At 42.2% G+C, this 24,792-nt stretch overlaps 1 protein-coding gene across 5 annotated transcripts in view; it reads right to left on the minus strand.

Moving 5' to 3' along the window:
• Nucleotides 1-24,792, minus strand: part of TRAK1 (trafficking kinesin protein 1) — a 353,264-nt gene that overhangs the window by 136,690 nt on the left and 191,782 nt on the right. For all 5 annotated transcript variants that reach the window (XM_053714340.1, XM_053714338.1, XM_053714339.1 and 2 more), the window contains one exon: nucleotides 5,607-5,723. In XM_053714340.1, the coding sequence (XP_053570315.1) occupies nucleotides 5,607-5,723 (117 nt within the window). The remainder of the gene's footprint in view (nucleotides 1-5,606; nucleotides 5,724-24,792) is intronic.

Genomic DNA, 24,792 nt, shown 5'->3' on the forward strand with positions numbered 1-24,792 from the left:
GGGTGTGACGTAGAGGGGAGGAGCTATATAGCAGCTCTGCTGGGTGATCCTCTTGCACTTCCTGTTGGGGAGGAGTTAATATCCCAGAAGTAATGATGACCCGTGGACTGACCACACTTAACAGGAGAAAAGGAATTCATTGAAAACTATGATGTTCTAATGAAATAGAGCATTTTATGTTTATACTAGAATATCCATCTAATTATTATTGACACAGACATCAAGATGACCAATTACACAAAACTTAAAGTCTGTAAATAGCACTGAGATAAGGGGAACGTCTGCAGAGGCTTAGATACAAGGTAATTACAGAGGTAAACAGTGTATTAAAGAGACACTGAACCCAGTTTTTTTCTTTCGTGATTCAGATAGAGCATGACATTTTAAGCAACTTTCTAATTTACTCCTATAATCAAATTTTCTTCATCCTCTTGGTATCTTTATTTGAAATGCAAGAATGTAAGTTTAGATGCCGGCCCATATTTGGTGAACAACCTGGGTTGTCCTTGCTGATTGGTGGATATATTCATCCACCAATAAAAAAGTGCTTTCCAGAGTTCTGAATCCAAAAAAAGCTTAGATGCCTTCTTTTTCAAATAAATATAGCAAGAGAACGAAGAAAAATTGATAATAGGAGTAAATTAGAAAGTTGCTTAAAATTGCATGCTCTATCTGAATCACGAAAGAAAATATTTGGGTTCAGTGTCCCTTTAATATAACCGTGTTGGATATGGATATATGGAATGGGTAATAAAGGGATTATCTATACTTTAAAAAAAATAACAATTCTGGAGTAGACTGTCCCTTTAAGCGATCTGAGAGGCTGCCAATAATCCCAGAGTATTCATCTGGCACCTTTGAAGTGAAATATTAACTTGTTAAAGTGATGGTGAACTTCCCCCTTCGTATAATGAGATCTGGAATGGAAATAGTATTTTAGTTGAAGTTTAATTCATGTGTTGTAATGAAGATGCGCTGTAACTTACTTTTTAAATCTATTAACCCCTTAACGACCGAGGACGTGCAGGGTACGTCCTCAAAAAAAAGGCAGTTAATGCCTGAGAACGTACCCTGCACGTCCTCGGTTTGGAAAGCAGCTGGAAGCGATCCTGCTCGCTTCCAGCTGCTTTCCGGTTATTGCAGTGATGCCTCGATATGGAGGCATCCTGCAATAACTTTTTTAAGCCATCCGGTGCAGAGAGAGCCACTCTGTGGCCCTCTCTGCACCGGAGATCGGTGGTTCCCTGCGTTGGTGGGTGGGAGCCGGACCGGGAGGCGGGTGGCGGCCATCGATGGCCCTGGTTATGTGCAGGGGGGGCGGGATCGTGGGCGGGGATGAGCGGGGGGCGCGCACGGGCGCGCGCGCGTGCACGGGAGGGCGGGGGCGGGCGCGTGCACGGGGAGGGAGCGGGTGGGAACCGCTACACTACAGAAAATGTGTTAGTAAAAATGTTTAAATGCCCTAATATTTTTTTTAAAAAAAAAAGATCAGCAAGGTGGTGGGGGTTTGTCTGTGTGGGGGGGGAAGCTACACTACAGAAAAAAGCCAAATAAATATAAAAAAAGCCCTTTTTTTTTGCAAACTGGGTACTGGCAGACAGCTGCCAGTACCCAAGATGGCCCCCAATGAGGCAGAGGGGATGGTCAGAGAGCGGTTTTGGGGGGGATCAGGGAGGTTGGGGGCTAAGGGGGGGATCCTACACCCTAGCATATGTAAATATGCTAAAAAAAAATATTTATTTTTTAAAAAACCCTTTTATTTTAGTACTGGCAGACTTTCTGCCAGTACTTAAGATGGCGGGGACAATTGTGGGGTGGGGGAGGGAAGGGAGCTGTTTGGGAGGGATCAGGGGGGAGGCTGATCTCTACACTAAAGCTAAAATTAATCCTGCAAGCTCCCTACAAACTCCCTAATTAACCCCTTCACTGCTAGCCAGAATACACGTGTGAGGCGCAGCAGGATTTAGCGGCCTTCTAATTACCAGAAAGCAACGCCAAAGTCATATATGTCTGCTATTTCTGAACAAAGGGGATCCCAGACAAGTATTTACAACCATTTGTGCCATAATTGCACAAGCTGTTTGTAAATTATTTCAGTGAGAAACCTAAAATTGTGAAAAATTTAACGTTTTTTTCAATTTGATCGCATTTGGCGGTGAAATGGTGGCATGAAATATACCAAAATGTGCCTAGATCAATACTTGGGGTTGTCTACTATACTACACTAAAGCTAAAATTAACCCTACAAGCTCCCTAAAAGCTCCCTAATTAACCCCTTAACTGCTGGGCATTATACACTTGTGGTGCGCAGTGGCATTTAGCGGCCTTCTAATTACCAAAAAGCAACGCCAAAGCCATATATGTCTGCTATTTCTGAACAAAGGGGATCCCAGAGAAGAATTTACAACCATTTATGCCATAATTGCACAAGTTGTTTGTAAATAATTTCAGTGAGAAACCAAAAGTTTGTGAAAAAATTTGTGAAAAAGTGAACGATTTTTTGTATTTGATCGCATTTGGAGGTGAAATGGTGGTATGAAATATACCAAAATTGTCCTAGATCAATACTTTGGGATGTCTACTAAAAAAAAATATATACATGTCAAGGGATATTCAGGGATTCCTGAAAGATATTAGTGTTCTAATGTAACTAGCGCTAATTTTGGAAAAAAGTGGTTTGGAAATAGCAAAGTGCTACTTGTATTTATGGCCCTATAACTTGCACAAAAAGCAAAGAACATGTAAACATTGGGTATTTCTAAACTCAGGACAAAATTTTGAAACTATTTAGCATGGGTGTTTTTTGGTGGTTGTAGATATGTAACAGATTTTGGGGGTCAAAGTTAGAAAAAGTGTGTTTTTTTCAATTTTTCCTCATATTTTATATTTTTTTTTATAGTAAATTATAAGATATGATGAAAATAATGGTATCTTTAGAAAGTCCATTTAGTGGCGAGAAAAACGGTATATAATGTGTGTGGGTACAGTAAATGAGTAAGAGGAAAATTACAGCTAAACACAAACACCGCAGAAATGTAAAAATAGCCTTGGTCCCAAACGGACAGAAAATGGAAAAGTGCTGTGGTCATTAAGGGGTTAATGCCATTCTAATACTTCGCAGTCCGGAAGCAGACTTCAAAAGTCATTTTTTTGTAAGCCAAAGGTATGAACTGTTCTATCAGTGCTCTAGCCGTACGGCACTTTTGTTGTAGCTAGAGCGCCATTTGGAGAACAGTTCAAACCGTTAGCCGGGCAGACAGAGCACAAGGTATTTGAATTTAAGCGCTTCATTAGAAAATAAGTTAAAGGGCATTTTCTTCATTACAACTGATGAGTTTTCCCAATCATAAAAAGTGGAAATTCTACCATCACTTTAACTATTGTGAGATAATGCTGTGAATTTGAGATTTGAAGCAATTGGAGCAGCCTCTTTCTCATGTGTATAACAAGAATAAACTAATGAAAACATAATTGTATTGCTTCTGAATTCCAGTCCACAAATATCCTAAACAAAGTAGATTTTTAAGGAAATCCCTGTTTGGGTAATTCAATAGCTAACTCCTTGTGACTCATGTCTATGAGGTAACATAGCTGTTCCATGTGTTTCAGTATGGAACTACCAACACTGTGTACTTGGCTGTCACTGTGGCCTTTAATAGTGAAGGTGTTACAGCCCTATTGGAATAGAGTTGTGACTATCTAAACAAAAACTAAATAAAGCACAGAGCACACTAATATACAGATACAAATAACATAAAGAACAATCAGCAAGCAAACATAAGACCCGTTTTGCTGTTTACAGTTGTTAATGTCCCCAATATTAACGACTGTTTCTATAACTACATCTATAAACCTTCTTTTGGTATAATTTGAATGCATATCAAAGGCATTAAAGGGACATTGAAGCCATTTTTTCCTGTTAATAAATTTGCTTTGTTCTCATAACATTCTTTGTTGAAGAGCATAACAAGGCAGACGCCTGCATAGAGCACTACATGGCAGAAAACACTGCTACTACCTAGTGCTCTTGCAAATAAAGTATTCTTACAAAACTGCTGCCATATAGTGCCTACCACCTGCTTTTCAACAAAGGATGCCAAAAGAACAAATTCATTTTGATAATAGAGCTTACAAGTTTCCCATTTACTTCTAATTACAAATTGGCTTTGTTGTCTTGGTATCCTTTGTAAAGCTTGGTAGGACTAATAGGCGCTCAGGAGTGTGCATGTGTCTTTAGCACACTATGGCAACAATGTTTTGCAACAATCTATAACATTGCTACAAATATTGTTGCAAACACTGCTGCCATAGCATGCTAAAGACATGTGGGCACTCCTGAGCTCCTATGAGACTACCTAGGTTTATTCTTCAACAAAAGATACAAAGAGAATGAGAAAACTGTTATAACAGAAGTACATTTAAAATATTTTTGGACTTGCACGCTCTATCTAAACTATGAAATATTCATTTTTAGCTACAAATTTTGTTATTGCAAACTACATATGTGGACTATTTTCTCTGGAAATGTACAGTTAGTTATTTTTGCTTTTTAAAAGCATCAAATATTCTGCTACATTAGCTAAAAACAAAAAACAATTTCATGTATTGATTTGTGATGGCTCTAATTTAAAGGTAAATTTACACAATGCTTAGAGGTTTTATAATGCGTGAGAAAACAGATATCTAAAGAGAGATGGCAATCAGATGTCTCCGACCGGGGAGATTGACAGCTCCTGTCCGCACCCGATTGGCTGTGCGTGGGCAGGGGGTGGTGTTGTAAAAGAGCGCAAAAAAAGCGCTCTTATGCAATGCTGAATTCCGCCAACGTAATTCTGCCCGCCAGAGAAGAGCTGCCGTGCCACGGACAGGGGCGCATATGTACACCCCTGTCCACTGTTGCTTGATAAATCTAGCCCTTTGGGTCTGTATAGTGCAGTAAAAATATATATTTTACATCGCCTGCAAAAATGGTTTTTATGAAAATTAAAATAACTTGAAGGGACAGTTTACTCAAAAATGTTCTCCCCTTTAATTTGTTCCCAATGAACAACTTAATCTGCTGGAGTGTATTCAATTGTTTACAAATAGCTCCTTTACCCTTATATTGGTATTTTAATTAGGTTATTTAGCCTGTGGTATCCCCACCCAGCCTGAAAGTTTTTGGTCTTGAGGCCAAGCTGTGTTAACACAGCCAGTAGAAGAAATTACACTCCCAGTGGGTTATAGAAGAGATAAGGTAATAAAATGTTAATTTTCCATTGTTCTCTCCAAGTATTGGTGATTGGTTTATGGGCAGATATAAGATAAAGAAGCAGGTATATGTACACAATGTGATAAAGTAATGAGATCTGATTATACCTACAAGCTCAACCCATTTTATTAGGTTGTGGCTTCAAAACACAAAATCAGCTAATTCATATACACAAATAAACCTTAAAAAAGCAAATCTTATACATTTTATAATCTGCAGATGGTAAAAAAAAAAGTTATTGGAAACACATTAAGGGAAAAACTATTGTCCCTTTAATTGCATTTATTCTTCACATATAGCTGTTCATCTATGAAGGATATACTTTTTAGCACAAGGAATACTGCAGAATGCTTACCTCCTCCCTGATATGCTCCACTTGTTCCTCAAGGTATTCGTTTCTTTCTGTGAGGGTTTTATTTTTCTTTAACAAAGACTGGCCAATACGAGCAGCTAGTTCCAGATCCCGCTCTTTCTACACACGAGAAGAGAGAAAAAAAAGCAATCAAATGAATTTGCATAAAGCAGTAAACAGAAAATAAACCATGTGCTTGGAGTAATAAATATCTGAGAGCACAGACTCATGTGGATAGATAGAGAGCAGCATTTACTTGAGATGTTCAAGTTATATATGTCTTAAAACTGGGTATAAGAAGCTATGAAAAAACATAATTTATGCTTACCTGATAAATTCCTTTCTCCTGTAGTGTAGTCAGTCCACGGGTCATCATTACTTCTGGGATATTAACTCCTCCCCAACAGGAAGTGCAAGAGGATCACCCAAGCAGAGCTGCTATATAGCTCCTCCCCTCTACGTCACACCCAGTCATTCGACCGAGAACCAAACGAGAAAGGAGAAACTATAGGGTGCAGTGGTGACTGGAGTATAATTTAAAAATTTAGACCTGCCATAAAAAACAGGGCGGGCCGTGGACTGACTACACTACAGGAGAAAGGAATTTATCAGGTAAGCATAAATTATGTTTTCTCCTGTTAAGTGTAGTCAGTCCACGGGTCATCATTACTTCTGGGATACCAATACCAAAGCTAAAGTACACGGATGACGGGAGGGACAGGCAGGATCTTTATACGGAAGGAACCACTGCCTGAAGAACCTTTCTCCCAAAAACAGCCTCCGAAGAAGCAAAAGTGTCAAATTTGTAAAATTTGGAAAGAGTATGAAGAGAAGACCAAGTTGCAGCCTTGCAAATCTGTTCAACAGAGGCCTCATTCTTAAAGGCCCAAGTGGAAGCCACAGCTCTAGTAGAATGAGCTGTAATTCTTTCAGGAGGCTGCTGTCCAGCAGTCTCATAGGCTAAACGTATTATGCTACGAAGCCAAAAGGAGAGAGAGGTAGCAGAAGCTTTTTGACCTCTCCTCTGTCCAGAATAAACGACAAACAGGGAAGAAGTTTGGCGAAAATCTTTAGTTGCCTGTAAATAAAATTTCAGGGCACGGACTACATCCAGATTGTGTAGAAGTCGTTCCTTCTTTGAAGAAGGGTTAGGACACAATGATGGAACAACAATCTCTTGATTGATATTCCTATTAGTGACTACCTTAGGTAAGAACCCAGGTTTAGTACGCAGAACTACCTTGTCTGAATGAAAAATCAGATAAGGAGAATCACAATGTAAGGCCGATAACTCAGAGACTCTTCGAGCCGAGGAAATAGCCATTAAGAACAGAACTTTCCAAGATAACAATTTTATATCAATGGAATGAAGGGGTTCAAACGGAACACCCTGTAAAACGTTAAGAACTAAATTTAAGCTCCATGGTGGAGCACGAGCAACAGTTTTAAACACAGGCTTAATTCTGGCCAAAGCCTGACAAAAAGCCTGAACGTCTGGAACTTCTGACAGACGTTTGTGTAAAAGAATGGACAGAGCTGAGATCTGTCCCTTTAAGGAACTAGCAGATAAACCCTTTTCTAAACCTTCTTGTAGAAAAGACAATATCCTAGGAATCCTAACCTTACTCCATGAGTAACTCTTGGATTCGCACCAATGTAAGTATTTACGCCATATTTTATGGTAAATCTTTCTGGTAACAGGTTTCCTAGCCTGTATTAAGGTATCAATTACTGACTCCGAAAATCCACGCTTTGATAAAATCAAGCGTTCAATTTCCAAGCAGTCAGCTTCAGAGAAATTAGATTTTGATGTTTGAAAGGACCCTGAATCAGAAGGTCCTGTCTCAGAGGCAGAGACCAAGGTGGACAGGATGACATGTCCACTAGATCTGCATACCAGGTCCTGCGTGGCCACGCAGGCGCTATTAGAATCACCGATGCTCTCTCCTGTTTGATCCTGGCAATCAATCGAGGAAGCATCGGGAAGGGTGGAAACACATAAGCCATCCCGAAGGTCCAAGGTGCTGTCAAAGCATCTACCAGGACTGCTCCCGGGTCCCTGGACCTGGACCCGTAACAAGGAAGCTTGGCGTTCTGGCGAGACGCCATGAGATCTATCTCTGGTTTGCCCCATCGTCGAAGTATTTGGGCAAAGACCTCCGGATGAAGTTCCCACTCCCCCGGATGAAAAGTCTGACGACTTAGGAAATCCGCCTCCCAGTTCTCCACTCCCGGAATGTGGATCGCTGACAGGTGGCAAGAGTGAGACTCTGCCCAGCGAATTATCTTTGATACTTCCATCATCGCTAGGGAGCTTCTTGTCCCTCCTTGATGGTTGATGTAAGCTACAGTCGTGATGTTGTCCGACTGAAACCTGATGAACCCCCGAGTTGTTAACTGAGGCCAAGCCAGAAGGGCATTGAGAACTGCTCTCAATTCCAGAATGTTTATTGGAAGGAGACTCTCCTCCTGAGTCCATGATCCCTGAGCCTTCAGGGAATTCCAGACAGCGCCCCAACCTAGTAGGCTGGCGTCTGTTGTTACAATTGTCCAGTCTGGCCTGCTGAAGGGCATCCCCCTGGACAGATGTGGCCGAGAAAGCCACCATAGAAGAGAATTTCTGGTCTCTTGATCCAGATTCAGAGTAGGGGACAAATCTGAGTAATCCCCATTCCACTGACTTAGCATGCACAATTACAGCGGTCTGAGATGTAGGCGTGCAAAGGGTACTATGTCCATTGCCGCTACCATTAAGCCGATTACCTCTATGCATTGAGCCACTGACGGGTGTTGAATGGAATGAAGGACACGGCAAGCATTTTGAAGCTTTGTTAATCTGTCTTCTGTCAGGTAAATCTTCATTTCTACAGAATCTATAAGAGTCCCCAAGAAGGGAACTCTTGTGAGTGGAAAGAGAGAACTCTTCTCTTCGTTCACCTTCCACCCATGCAACCTTAGAAATGCCAGTACTAACTCTGTATGAGACTTGGCAGTTTGAAAGCTTGACGCTTGTATCAGAATGTCGTCTAGGTACGGAGCCACCGAAATTCCTCGCGGTCTTAGTACCGCCAGAAGAGATCCCAGAACCTTTGTGAAGATTCTTGGAGCCGTAGCCAATCCGAATGGAAGAGCTACAAACTGGTAATGCCTGTCTAGGAAGGCAAACCTTAGATACCGGTAATGATCTTTGTGAATCGGTATGTGAAGGTAAGCATCCTTTAAATCCACTGTGGTCATATACTGACCCTTTTGGATCATGGGTAAGATTGTCCGAATAGTTTCCATTTTGAACGATGGAACTCTTAGGAATTTGTTTAGGATCTTTAAATCCAAGATTGGTCTGAAGGTTCCTTCTTTCTTGGGAACCACAAACAGATTTGAGTAAAACCCTTGTCCGTGTTCCGACCGGTGAACCGGGTGGATCACTCCCATTAGTAAAAGATCTTGTACACAGCGTAGAAACGCCTCTTTCTTTATTTAGTTTGTTGACAACCTTGAAAGATGAAATCTCCCTTTTGGGGGAGAGGTTTTGAAGTCCAGAAGATATCCCTGAGATATGATCTCTAACGCCCAGGGATCCTGGACATCTCTTGCCCAAGCCTGGGCGAAGAGAGAAAGTCTGCCCCCCACTAGATCCGTTCCCGGATCGGGGGCCCTCAATTCATGCTGTCTTAGGGGCAGCAGCAGGTTTTCTGGCCTGCTTGCCCTTGTTCCAGGACTGGTTAGGTTTCCAGCCTTGTCTGTAGCGAGCAACAGCTCCTTCCTGTTTTGGTGCAGAGGAAGTTGATGCTGCTCCTGCCTTGAAGTTACGAAAGGCATGAAAATTAGACTGTCTAGCCCTAGGTTTGGCTCTGTCTTGAGGCAGGGCATGGCCTTTACCTCCTGTAATGTCAGCGATAATTTCTTTCAAACCGGGCCCGAATAAGGTCTGCCCCTTGAAAGGTATGTTAAGTAATTTAGATTTAGAAGTAACATCAGCTGACCAGGATTTTAGCCACAGTGCTCTACGTGCTTGAATGGCGAATCCGGAATTCTTAGCCGTAAGTTTAGTTAAATGTACTACGGCATCTGAAATAAATGAATTAGCTAGCTTAAGGGTTTTAAGCTTGTTTGAAATCTCATCTATAGTTGCTGAGTCAAGAGTCTCTTCCAGAGACTCGGACCAAAATGCGGCCGCAGCCGTGACAGACGCAATACATGCAAGGGGTTGCAATATAAAACCTTGTTGAACAAACATTTTCTTAAGGTAACCCTCTAACTTTTTATCCATTGGATCTGAAAAGGCACAGCTATCCTCCACCGGGATAGTGGTACGCTTAGCCAGAGTAGAAACTGCTCCCTCCACCTTAGGGACCGTCTGCCATAAGTCCCGTGTGGTGGCGTCTATTGGAAACATTTTTCTAAATACAGGAGGGGGGGAAAAGGGTACACCGGGCCTATCCCACTCCTTAGTAATTATTTCTGTAAGCCTCTTAGGTATAGGAAATACGTCAGTACTCGCTGGTACCGCATAGTATCTATCCAGCCTACACAATTTCTCTGGGATTGCAACGGTGTTACAATCATTCAGAGCCGCTAATACCTCCCCTAGCAGTACACGGAGGTTTTCTAGTTTAAACTTAAAATTTGAAATGTCTGAATCCACTCTATTTGGATCAGATCCGTCACCTGCAGATTGAAGCTCTCCGTCCTCATGTTCTGCAAATTGTGACGCAGTATCTGACATGGCCCTATTATTATCAGCGCACTCTGTTCTCACCCCAGAGTGATCTCGCTTACCTCTAAGTTCTGGTAATTTAGACAAAACTTCAGTCATAACATTAGCCATGTCCTGTAGGGTGATTTGTAATGGCCGCCCTGAAGTACTCGGCGTTACAATATCACGCACCTCCCGAGCGGGAGATGCAGGTACTGACACGTGAGGCAAGTTAGTCGGCATAACTTCCCCCTCGTTGTTTGGTGAATGATGTTCAACTTGTACAGATTGACTTTTATTTAAAGTAGCATCAATGCAATTAGTACATAAATTTCTATTGGGCTCCACCTTGGCTTTTGCACATATAGCACAGAGATATTCCTCTGAGTCAGACATGTTTAACAAACTAGCAATTAGACTAGCAAGCTTGGAAAAACTTTTCAACTCAATTTACAAGTAATATGTAAAACGTACTGTGCCTTTAAGAAGCACAGAAAAGAACTATGACAGTTGAATAACAATGAACCGGAGAAGTTATTAAAACCAAATTTTTCCCGGTAAAGGCATAAATTTAGCAAAGGATTGCCCCCATTAGCAATGGATAACTAACCCTTAATAGCAGAAAAAAATGTACAAAATAACAGAATTTATGTTTACCTGATAAATTACTTTCTCCAACGGTGTGTCCGGTCCACGGCGTCATCCTTACTTGTGGGATATTCTCTTCCCCAACAGGAAATGGCAAAGAGCCCAGCAAAGCTGGTCACATGATCCCTCCTAGGCTCCGCCTACCCCAGTCATTCGACCGACGTTAAGGAGGAATATTTGCATAGGAGAAACCATATGGTACCGTGGTGACTGTAGTTAAAGAAAATAAATTATCAGACCTGATTAAAAAACCAGGGCGGGCCGTGGACCGGACACACCGTTGGAGAAAGTAATTTATCAGGTAAACATAAATTCTGTTTTCTCCAACATAGGTGTGTCCGGTCCACGGCGTCATCCTTACTTGTGGGAACCAATACCAAAGCTTTAGGACACGGATGAAGGGAGGGAGCAAATCAGGTCACCTAAATGGAAGGCACCACGGCTTGCAAAACCTTTCTCCCAAAAATAGCCTCAGAAGAAGCAAAAGTATCAAACTTGTAAAATTTGGTAAAAGTGTGCAGTGAAGACCAAGTCGCTGCCCTACATATCTGATCAACAGAAGCCTCGTTCTTGAAGGCCCATGTGGAAGCCACAGCCCTAGTGGAATGAGCTGTGATTCTTTCGGGAGGCTGCCGTCCGGCAGTCTCGTAAGCCAATCTGATGATGCTTTTAATCCAAAAAGAGAGAGAGGTAGAAGTTGCTTTTTGACCTCTCCTTTTACCGGAATAAACAACAAACAAGGAAGATGTTTGTCTAAAATCCTTTGTAGCATCTAAATAGAATTTTAGAGCGCGAACAACATCCAAATTGTGCAACAAACGTTCCTTCTTTGAAACTGGTTTCGGACACAGAGAAGGTACGATAATCTCCTGGTTAATGTTTTTGTTAGAAACAACTTTTGGAAGAAAACCAGGTTTAGTACGTAAAACCACCTTATCTGCATGGAACACCAGATAAGGAGGAGAACACTGCAGAGCAGATAATTCTGAAACTCTTCTGGCAGAAGAAATTGCAACTAAAAACAAAACTTTCCAAGATAATAATTTAATATCAACGGAATGCAAGGGTTCAAACGGAACCCCCTGAAGAACTGAAAGAACTAAATTGAGACTCCAAGGAGGAGTCAAAGGTTTGTAAACAGGCTTAATTCTAACCAGAGCCTGAACAAAGGCTTGAACATCTGGCACAGCAGCCAGTTTTTTGTGAAGTAACACCGACAAGGCAGAAATCTGTCCCTTCAGGGAACTTGCAGATAATCCTTTTTCCAATCCTTCCTGAAGGAAGGATAGAATCCTAGGAATCTTAACCTTGTCCCAAGGGAATCCTTTAGATTCACACCAACAGATATATTTTTTCCAAATTTTGTGGTAAATCTTTCTAGTTACAGGCTTTCTGGCCTGAACAAGAGTATCGATAACAGAATCTGAGAACCCTCGCTTCGATAAAATCAAGCGTTCAATCTCCAAGCAGTCAGCTGGAGTGAAACCAGATTCGGATGTTCGAACGGACCCTGAACAAGAAGGTCTCGTCTCAAAGGTAGCTTCCAAGGTGGAGCCGATGACATATTCACCAGATCTGCATACCAAGTCCTGCGTGGCCACGCAGGAGCTATCAAGATCACCGACGCCCTCTCCTGATTGATCCTGGCTACCAGCCTGGGGATGAGAGGAAACGGCGGGAACACATAAGCTAGTTTGAAGGTCCAAGGTGCTACTAGTGCATCCACTAGAGCCGCCTTGGGATCCCTGGATCTGGACCCGTAGCAAGGAACTTTGAAGTTCTGACGAGAGGCCATCAGATCCATGTCTGGAATGCCCCACAGCTGAGTGACTTGGGCAAAGATTTCCGGATGGAGTTCCCACTCCCCCGGATGCAATGTCTGACGACTCAGAAAATCCGCTTCCCAAATTTCCACTCCTGGGATGTGGATAGCAGACAGGTGGCAGGAGTGAGACTCCGCCCATAGAATGATGTTGGTCACTTCTTCCATCGCTAGGGAACTCCTTGTTCCCCCCTGATGGTTGATGTACGCAACAGTTGTCATGTTGTCTGATTGAAACCGTATGAACTTGGCCCTCGCTAGCTGAGGCCAAGCCTTGAGAGCATTGAATATCGCTCTCAGTTCCAGAATATTTATCGGTAGAAGAGATTCTTCCCGAGACCAAAGACCCTGAGCTTTCAGGGATCCCCAGACCGCGCCCCAGCCCATCAGACTGGCGTCGGTCGTGACAATGACCCACTCTGGTCTGCGGAATGTCATCCCTTGTGACAGGTTGTCCAGGGACAGCCACCAACGGAGTGAGTCTCTGGTCCTCTGATTTACTTGTATCTTCGGAGACAAGTCTGTATAGTCCCCATTCCACTGACTGAGCATGCACAGTTGTAATGGTCTTAGATGAATGCGCGCAAAAGGAACTATGTCCATTGCCGCTACCATCAACCCGATCACTTCCATGCACTGAGCTATGGAAGGAAGAGGAACGGAATGAAGTATCCGACAAGAGTCTAGAAGTTTTGTTTTTCTGGCCTCTGTTAGAAAAATCCTCATTTCTAAGGAGTCTATAATTGTTCCCAAGAAGGGAACCCTTGTTGACGGGGATAGAGAACTCTTTTCCACGTTCACTTTCCATCCGTGAGATCTGAGAAAGGCCAGGACGATGTCCGTGTGAGCCTTTGCTTGAGGAAGGGACGACGCTTGAATCAGAATGTCGTCCAAGTAAGGTACTACAGCAATGCCCCTTGGTCTTAGCACAGCTAGAAGGGACCCTAGTACCTTTGTGAAAATCCTTGGAGCAGTGGCTAATCCGAAAGGAAGCGCCACGAACTGGTAATGTTTGTCCAGGAATGCGAACCTTAGGAACCGATGATGTTCCTTGTGGATAGGAATATGTAGATACGCATCCTTTAAATCCACCGTGGTCATGAATTGACCTTCCTGGATGGAAGGAAGAATAGTTCGAATGGTTTCCATCTTGAACGATGGAACCTTGAGAAACTTGTTTAAGATCTTGAGATCTAAGATTGGTCTGAACGTTCCCTCTTTTTTGGGAACTATGAACAGATTGGAGTAGAACCCCATCCCTTGTTCTCTTAATGGAACAGGATGAATCACTCCCATTTTTAACAGGTCTTCTACACAATGTAAGAATGCCTGTCTTTTTATGTGGTCTGAAGACAACTGAGACCTGTGGAACCTCCCCCTTGGGGGAAGTCCCTTGAATTCCAGAAGATAACCTTGGGAGACTATTTCTAGCGCCCAAGGATCCAGAACATCTCTTGCCCAAGCCTGAGCGAAGAGAGAGAGTCTGCCCCCCACCAGATCCGGTTCCGGATCGGGGGCCAACATTTCATGCAGTCTTGGTAGCAGTGGCAGGTTTCTTGGCCTGCTTTCCCTTGTTCCAGCCTTGCATTGGTCTCCAAGCTGGCTTGGCTTGAGAAGTATTACCCTCTTGCTTAGAGGACGTAGCACCTTGGGCTGGTCCGTTTCTACGAAAGGGACGAAAATTAGGTTTATTTTTTGCCTTGAAAGGCCGATCCTGAGGAAGGGCGTGGCCCTTACCCCCAGTGATATCAGAGATAATCTCTTTCAAGTCAGGGCCAAACAGCGTTTTCCCCTTGAAAGGAATGTTAAGTAGCTTGTTCTTGGAAGACGCATCAGCCGACCAAGATTTCAACCAAAGCGCTCTGCGCGCCACAATAGCAAACCCAGAATTCTTAGCCGCTAACCTAGCCAATTGCAAAGTGGCGTCTAGGGTGAAAGAATTAGCCAATTTGAGAGCATTGATTCTGTCCATAATCTCCTCATAAGGAGGAGAATCACTATCGACCGCCTTTATCAGCTCATCGAACCAGAAACATGCGGCTGTAGCGACAGGGACAATGCATGAAATTGGTTGTAGAAGGTAACCCTGCTGAACAAACATCTTTTTAAGCAAACCTTCTAATTTTTTATCCATAGGATCTTTGAAAGCACAACTATCCTCTATGGGTATAGTGGTGCGTTTGTTTAAAGTGGAAACCGCTCCCTCGACCTTGGGGACTGTCTGCCATAAGTCCTTTCTGGGGTCGACCATAGGAAACAATTTTTTAAATATGGGGGGAGGGACGAAAGGAATACCGGGCCTTTCCCATTCTTTATTAACAATGTCCGCCACCCGCTTGGGTATAGGAAAAGCTTCTGGGAGCCCCGGCACCTCTAGGAACTTGTCCATTTTACATAGTTTCTCTGGGATGACCAACTTGTCACAATCATCCAGAGTGGATAATACCTCCTTAAGCAGAATGCGGAGATGTTCCAACTTAAATTTAAATGCAATCACATCAGGTTCAGCCTGTTGAGAAATGTTCCCTGAATCAGTAATTTCTCCCTCAGACAAAACCTCCCTGGCCCCATCAGACTGGGTTAGGGGCCCTTCAGAGATATTAATATCAGCGTCGTCATGCTCTTCAGTATCTAAAACAGAGCAGCCGCGCTTACGCTGACAAGTGTTCATTTTGGCTAAAATGTTTTTGACAGAATTATCCATTACAGCCGTTAATTGTTGCATAGTAAGGAGTATTGGCGCGCTAGATGTACTAGGGGCCTCCTGAGTGGGCAAGACTCGTGTAGACGAAGGAGGGAATGATGCAGTACCATGCTTACTCCCCTCACTTGAGGAATCATCTTGGGCATCATTGTCATTATCACATAAATCACATTTATTTAAATGAATAGGAATTCTGGCTTCCCCACATTCAGAACACAGTCTATCTGGTAGTTCAGACATGTTAAACAGGCATAAACTTGATAACAAAGTACAAAAAACGTTTTAAAATAAAACCGTTACTGTCACTTTAAATTTTAAACTGAACACACTTTATTACTGCAATTGCGAAAAAACATGAAGGAATTGTTCAAAATTCACCAAATTTTCACCACAGTGTCTTAAAGCCTTAAAAGTATTGCACACCAAATTTGGAAGCTTTAACCCTTAAAATAACGGAACCGGAGCCGTTTTTAAACTTTAACCCCTTTACAGTCCCTGGTATCTGCTTTGCTGAGACCCAACCAAGCCCAAAGGGGAATACGATACCAAATGACGCCTTCAGAAAGTCTTTTCTAAGTATCAGAGCTCCTCTCACATGCGACTGCATGCCATGCCTCTCAAAAACAAGTGCGCCACACCGGCGCGAAAATGAGGCTCTGCTTATGCTTTGGGAAAGCCCCTAAGGAATAAGGTGTCTAATACAGTGCCTGCCGATATTATTATATCAAAATACCCAGATAAAATGATTCCTCAAGGCTAAATATGTGTTAATAATGAATCGATTTAGCCCAGAAAAAGTCTACAGTCTTAATAAGCCCTTGTGAAGCCCTTATTTACGATCGTAATAAACATGGCTTACCGGATCCCATAGGGAAAATGACAGCTTCCAGCATTACATCGTCTTGTTAGAATGTGTCATACCTCAAGCAGTAAGAGACTGCACACTGTTCCCCCAACTGAAGTTAATTGCTCTCAACAGTCCTGTGTGGAACAGCCATGGATTTTAGTTACGGTTGCTAAAATCATTTTCCTCATACAAACAGAAATCTTCATCTCTTTTCTGTTTCTGAGTAAATAGTACATACCAGCACTATTTCAAAATAACAAACTCTTGATTGAATAATAAAAACTACAGTTAAACACTAAAAAACTCTAAGCCATCTCCGTGGAGATGTTGCCTGTACAACGGCAAAGAGAATGACTGGGGTAGGCGGAGCCTAGGAGGGATCATGTGACCAGCTTTGCTGGGCTCTTTGCCATTTCCTGTTGGGGAAGAGAATATCCCACAAGTAAGGATGACGCCGTGGACCGGACACACCTATGTTGGAGAAATAAACGTTTTTTATCACAGTCAAAGCACAATCTCACAGGTCTGCTGTGAGTGATTACCTCCCTCAAAATAATTTTTGAAGACCCCTGAGCTCTGTAGAGACGTTCCGGATCATGCAGGGAGAGGAACAGACTTGTGACTGAATTTCTAATGCGTAGCAAAAGCGCCAAAATAGGCCCCTCCCCTTCACACACAACAGTGAGGGAAGTTCAGTGAAACTGTTTTAAATTTAAAATAAACGACAGCCATGTGGAAAATAGTGCCCAAAACAATTTTTCACCAAGTACCTCAGATAATTAAACGATTTAACATGCCAGCAAACGTTTAAAATCTAATAATATGAAATGTCATTAAAAAGCCTGCTGCTAGTCGTTCCCACTGCAAGTTAGGCTAAAAGTTATATGCATACAGTATTGTCCCAGTGAAGTGCCATTCCCCAGAATACTGAAGTGTAAACATATATATACATAACAGCCTGATACCAGTTGCTACTACTGCATTTAAGGCTGAACTTACATTATATCGGTATTGGCAGTATTTTCTCAGTCAATTCCATTCCTCAGAAAATAATATACTGCAACATACCTCTTTGCAGGTGAACCTGCCCGCTGTCCCCTGATCTGAAGTTTACCTCACTCCTCAGAATGGCCGAGAACAGCAAAATGAATCTTAGTTACGCCGACTAAGATCATACAAAAACTCAGGTAGATTCTTCTTCAAATTCTACCTGAGAAGGAACAACACACTCCGGTGCTGTTTAAAATAAACTTTTGATTGAAGATATAAAAACTAAGTATAATCACCACAGTCCTCTCACACATCCTATCTATTAGTTGGGTGCAAGAGAATGACTGGGTGTGACGTAGAGGGGAGGAGCTATATAGCAGCTCTGCTTGGGTGATCCTCTTGCACTTCCTGTTGGGGAGGAGTTAATATCCCAGAAGTAATGATGACCCGTGGACTGACTACACTTAACAGGAGAAACATATGCAGATATACATATGCATCAGGAATTATTCACAGCATTTGGGGGAAAAATACAAACAAAAAACATTTTTAATAACAAAATTTGCATAGTTTTGCAGATAAGGGACATAACCCTTCAAAACTCCTGCACATATCAAACAATCACAGTGTGAATGTAGAAGGATGAATTTTCACAGAACACACTGCAGCCTCTCTGTAGGGGTCAGTAGAAAAAAAGTAAACATTTTCAGAAGTAAACTACAGGAAAGCAGTCAAAATAAAAGAATTAAAGTGCACTGCAATTTTTTTTCAATAGGCTTTGTTGATAATTAAATGTTCTCTTTTTATACAGTCACATAGCCTTAAAGGGACATGAAACATAAATTTGATTATTCAGATAGAGCATTCAATTTTAAACAACTTTCCAATACATTTGTTCTAATTTGTTTAGTTCTCTTTGTATCCTTTGCTGAAAAGTATACCCAGGTAGCTGCTGATATCGCATCACTGCTCATTCAACAAAGGATAACAAGAGAATGAAGCAAAATAAGATAAGTAAATTAGAAAGTTGATTTAAAATTGTATAATCTAAGTCGTGAACAAACAAAAAACTTCTGTTTCAGGTACCTTTTTAATTAACTTTCTTGAAAGTACAAAACTACAAAGATGGATTTTTATAGGAAAGGTACAGAGAAAATGTAATGATATACATTAATAACATGACTACATTTTAGTGACAGTGGCAGCTTCGGGAACTACAACTCCCTTACTTTTATAAAAACATTTAAAAAGGGGACATTGTATCTTATTAACTTTTCAAGAACTGATCCTTTATTTCATGTTTTGGTTTTATTAAATATGCTACATTTAATAAGATTACATGAAAATGTGTTACTAAGTAAATGATAGTTTGGCTTGAAAACATTAGAATGACAACATAATATAAATAGTAGCCCCTTTGCAAGTAATGGGTTAAAGGTGCTTTAAAAGAGGATGGTTTAGCAACTATATTTTTTATGACGCACCCAGACAGCTGCATTTTGTTCCTTTATCTACACAAGGTAAAATACCTGGCACATCCTTATCAATGTCCTCTAAATGATTGATATGCGTTGACTTGTGCCATGCACTGCCCTCATCAGTGTACAATTCCATTACTCTTGAGCTTCCTTTATTTTTACCCTACTTGTGTTATACGTATATTTTTATGTTTACATTCACTAATTTGTGTTGTAAACTATAGTCTGAAAATTCAATTGTAGGGAAAATAACAGTCAAAACGGAAATGTGCATGGGTGGATTTCGGTTTAAATTTTTTTTGAAAACTATTTATTAGAAAAACTAAGCCTCTTGCAAAAGTTTGATGCCTGTTTCAGTACACATTTTTACTGTTCACAGAGTATACGTGCATATGCCTCATGCACCTGAATTGAAACGCTGTGCCATCTCAGAGAGCATATACTGGGCTAGAATTACCAAAGGACAGGTGGACATCTCTGCCCTGTCTGCCCAGCATAGCGGCTAGTGAGGAGTAATACGGAAAAGTATGGGACGTAGTAGGTTAAGAAGCAGTGGTTGAATGACAACTGCAGTTTAACCAACGGCTGCAAAGCCGCTTATGGATTTGCAGCTTCATAAATAAAGCCCATTGTGTCAGCAATTACTTAAAGGTACAGTCTACTTGAAAATGTTTATTGTTTAAAAAAGTAAATTTATGCTTACCTGATAAATTAATTTCTTCTATGATACGACGAGTCCCCGGATTCATCCTTTACTTGTGGGATATTATCCTCCTGCTAACAGGAAGTGGCAAAGAGCACCACAGCAGAGCTGTCTATATAGCTCCTCCCTTGACTCCACCCCCCAGTCATTCGACCGAAGGTACAGGAAGAAAAAGGAGACGCTAAAAGTTGCAGAGGTGACTGAAGTTTTAAATCAAAGAAATATAATCAGGTAAGCATAAATTTACTTTTAAATTCCCCCGGATGAAAAGTCTGACGACTTAGAAAATCCGCTTCCCAGTTCTCCACTCCTGGGATATAGATTGCTGATAGATGGCAAGAGTGAGTCTCTGCCCATCGAATTATTTTGGAAACCTCTATCATCGCTAGAGAACTCTTTGTTCCCCCTTGATGATTGATATATGCTACAGTTGTGATATTGTCCGACTGGAATCTTATGAATCTGGCCGAAGCCAGCTGAGGCCACGCCTGAAGCGTGTTTAATATCGCTCTCAGTTCTAGAAAATTTATTGGAAGGAGAGCCTCCTCCCGAGTCCACACACCCTGTGCTTTCAGGGAATTCCAGACTGCACCCCAGCCCAATAGGCTGGCGTCCATCGTCACTATGACCCATGCTGGCCTGCGGAAACACATTCCCTGGGACAGATGATCCTGTGACAACCACCAAAGAAGAGAGTCTCTGGTCTCTTGATCCAGATTTATCTGAGGAGATAAATTTGCATAATCCCCATTCCACTGTCTGAGCATGCATAGTTGCAGTGGTCTGAGATGCAAGCGAGCAAACAGAACTATGTCCATTGCCGCTACCATTAGTCCAATTACCTCCATACACTGAGCCACTGACGGCCGAGGAATGGAATGAAGAGCTCAGAAAAATTTTCATGTCCACCGAAACTATCAGAGTTCCCAGGAATGGAACTCTTGTGAGAGGGATAAGTGAACTCTTCTGTACGTTCACCTTCCACCCGTGAGATCTTAGAAAAGCCAACACGATGTCCGTGTGAGATTTGGCTAGTTGGTAAGTTGACGCCTGAATTAAGATATCGTCCAGATAAAGCGCCACTGCTATGCACCGCGGCCTTAGAACCGCCAAAAGGGACCCTAGCACTTTATTGAAAATTCTGGGAGCTGTGGCCAACCCAAAGGGAAGAGCCACAAACTGGTAATGCTTGTCCAGGAAGGTGAACCTGAGGAACTGGTGATGATCTTTGTGGATAGGAATGTGAAGATACGCATCCTTCAAATCCACGGTGGTCATATATTGACCCTCCTGGATCATTGGTAAAATAGTCTGAATGGTCTCCATCTTGAAGGATGGGACTCTAAGAAATTTGTTTAGGATCTTGAGATCTAAAATCGGTCTGAAGGTTCCCTCTTTTTTTGGGAACCACGAACAGATTGGAGTAAAACCCCTGCTCCTGTTCTGCTTTTGGAACTGGGCAGATTACCCCCATAGTATATAGGTCGTCTACACAGCGTAAGAATGCCTCTCTTTTTGTCTGGTTTACAGACAATCGAGAAAGATGAAATCTCCCTCTTGGAGGAGAATCTTTGAAGTCTAGAAGATACCCCTGGGTCACGATTTCTAAAGCCCAGAAGTCCTGAACGTCTCTTGCCCAAGCCTGAGTAAAGAGAGAAAGTCTGCCCCCTACTAGATCCGGTCCCAGATCGGGGGCTGCCCCTTCATGCTGTCTTGGTGGCAGCAGAGCGCTTCTTGGCCTGTTTACCTTTATTCCAGGTCTGGTTAGGTCTCCAGACTGACTTGGATTGAGCAAAATTCCCCCTCTTGCTTTGCAGCAGGGGAGGAGGTAGAGGGACCACCTTTGAAGTTTCGAAAGGAACGAAAATTATTTTGTTTGGTCCTCATCTTATTTGTCTTATCCTGAGGAAGGGCATGGCCTTTTCCTCCAGTGATGTCTGAAATGATCTCTTTCAGTTCAGGCCCGAATAGGGTCTTACCCTTGAAAGGAATGGCTAAAAGCTTAGACTTTGATGACACGTCAGCAGACCAGGACTTAAGCCATAACGCTCTATGCGCTAAAATGGCAAAACCTGAATTCTTTGCCGCTAATTTAGCCAGTTGAAAAGCGGCATCTGTAATGAAAGAATTAGCTAGCTTGAGAGCCCTAATTCTATCCAGAATATCATCTAATGGGGTCTCAACCTTAAGAGCCTCGAACCAAAAAGCAGCTGCAGTAGTTACAGGAACAATGCACGCTATAGGTTGCAGAAGAAAACCCTGATGAATACATATTTTATTTAGAAAACCCTCTAATTTTTTATCCATAGGATCTTTGAAAGCACAACTGTCCTCAATAGGTATAGTTGTACGCTTAGCCAGGGTAGAAATAGCTCCCTCCACCTTAGGGACCGTCTGCCACGAATCCCGAATGGTGTCTGATATGGGAAACATTTTCTTAAAAGTAGGAGGGGGAGAGAATGGAATACCTGGTCTATCCCACTCCTTAGTAACAATGTCCGAAATCCTCTTAGGGACCGGAAAAACCATTAGTGTAAGCAGGAACCTCTAGATATCTATCCATTTTACACAATTTCTCTGGTGGAATTACAATAGGGTCAAAATCATCCAGAGTTGCTAAAACCTCCCTGAGCAACAAGCGGAGGTGTTCTAGCTTAAATTTAAAAGCCGTCATATCTGAGTCTGTTTGAGGGAACATCTTTCCTGAATCAGAAAGCTCTCCCTTAGACAGCAAATCCCTCACCCCCAACTCAGAACATTGTGAGGGTACATCGGAGATGGCTAATAAAGCGTCAGAGGGCTCAGCATTTACTCTCACACCGGACCTACTGCGCTTCCCCTGCAACCCAGGCAGTTTAGATAAAACCTCAGTGACGGTAGTAGACATAACTGCGGCCATATCTTGCAGGGTGAAAGAATTAGATGCACTAGTACTTTGCGTCGCTTGTGCAGGCGTTAATGGTTGTGACACTTGGGGAGAATTAGATGGCATAACCTGATTCTCTTCTGACTGAGAATCATCCTGCGACATAATTTTATCAGCTAAAATATGTTCTTTGCAATTTATTGCCCTTTCAGTGCATGAGGGACACATTTTAAGTGGAGGTTCCACAATGGCTTCTAAACACATTGAACATTGGCTTTCCTCAATGTCAGACATGTTAAACAGGCTAGTAATGACCACAAACAGGCTTGAAAACACTTTATTTAGTGAAAAAATAACAATCTTAAAAAACGGTACTGCGCCTTTAAGAGAAAAAAAGCATACACGTTTTGCAAAACTGCTTTAAAACAATCAAATCGTTCCAATTTTATGATATAAGCATTCAAACTATGCAGCTAAGTTTGCCCCACAAGGAAAGGAACACTTAACCGTTACTGGAAAAAACTGATAAATAATAAACGTTTAAATCCGGAAAAAACACCCCCTACACCTCGCCACAGCCCTGCTGTGGCGCCTACCTGCCCTCAGGGATCTTTAAAACAGGGTTAAAGCTTCAATTTGGCCCAAAACTCTCACAAGGGCCCACCGGGTTGGAGCTTGCTGCTTGCCTGTCAAATACAACTGCGCAACTGAGGCGCGAAAATAGGCCCCGCCCATCTCACGCAATGTTTCTCAGCCCAAATGAATCGCACCAGAGCGGTCTCAAACTAGCCATGTGGGTTCCTAAACCCAAAAGGAAGCCAAGTGTACCCTCTCAGTTAAGCATAAAAAACATTCCTTCCAAAAACGCTATCAGCACTCCCAGTTAAATAAACGTTTGCCCACAAACATTCAAACTAAGTGTCAACCATTTTTTCTTAGCCCCTATATGCAAGCTTAGTAATACCCCTCTATATCTTTTAAGATTACTGCTTACCCTTTCCCTCATGGGGATACTGTCAGCCAATTCTGAAATACCACAGTCTCTCCAGAAAAAAACAGAATTTATGTTTACCTGATAAATTACTTTCTCCAACGGTGTGTCCGGTCCACGGCGTCATCCTTACTTGTGGGATATTCTCTTCCCCAACAGGAAATGGCAAAGAGCCCAGCAAAGCTGGTCACATGATCCCTCCTAGGCTCCGCCTACCCCAGTCATTCGACCGACGTTAAGGAGGAATATTTGCATAGGAGAAACCATATGGTACCGTGGTGACTGTAGTTAAAGAAAATAAATTATCAGACCTGATTAAAAAAACCAGGGCGGGCCGTGGACCGGACACACCGTTGGAGAAAGTAATTTATCAGGTAAACATAAATTCTGTTTTCTCCAACATAGGTGTGTCCGGTCCACGGCGTCATCCTTACTTGTGGGAACCAATACCAAAGCTTTAGGACACGGATGAAGGGAGGGAGCAAATCAGGTCACCTAAATGGAAGGCACCACGGCTTGCAAAACCTTTCTCCCAAAAATAGCCTCAGAAGAAGCAAAAGTATCAAACTTGTAAAATTTGGTAAAAGTGTGCAGTGAAGACCAAGTCGCTGCCCTACATATCTGATCAACAGAAGCCTCGTTCTTGAAGGCCCATGTGGAAGCCACAGCCCTAGTGGAGTGAGCTGTGATTCTTTCGGGAGGCTGCCGTCCGGCAGTCTCGTAAGCCAATCTGATGATGCTTTTAATCCAAAAAGAGAGAGAGGTAGAAGTTGCTTTTTGACCTCTCCTTTTACCGGAATAAACAACAAACAAGGAAGATGTTTGTCTAAAATCCTTAGTAGCATCTAAATAGAATTTTAGAGCGCGAACAACATCCAAATTGTGCAACAAACGTTCCTTCTTTGAAACTGGTTTCGGACACAGAGAAGGTACGATAATCTCCTGGTTAATGTTTTTGTTAGAAACAACTTTTGGAAGAAAACCAGGTTTAGTACGTAAAACCACCTTATCTGCGTGGAACACCAGATAAGGAGGAGAACACTGCAGAGCAGATAATTCTGAAACTCTTCTAGCAGAAGAAATTGCAACTAAAAACAAAACTTTCCAAGATAATAACTTAATATCAACGGAATGTAAGGGTTCAAACGGAACCCCCTGAAGAACTGAAAGAACTAAATTGAGACTCCAAGGAGGAGTCAAAGGTTTGTAAACAGGCTTAATTCTAACCAGAGCCTGAACAAAGGCTTGAACATCTGGCACAGCAGCCAGCTTTTTGTGAAGTAACACCGACAAGGCAGAAATCTGTCCCTTCAGGGAACTTGCAGATAATCCTTTTTCCAATCCTTCTTGAAGGAAGGATAGAATCCTAGGAATCTTAACCTTGTCCCAAGGGAATCCTTTAGATTCACACCAACAGATATATTTTTTCCAAATTTTGTGGTAA

The sequence above is a fragment of the Bombina bombina genome, chromosome 5, assembly GCF_027579735.1.
Source record: "Bombina bombina isolate aBomBom1 chromosome 5, aBomBom1.pri, whole genome shotgun sequence".
Classification (NCBI taxonomy): Eukaryota; Metazoa; Chordata; class Amphibia; order Anura; family Bombinatoridae; genus Bombina; species Bombina bombina.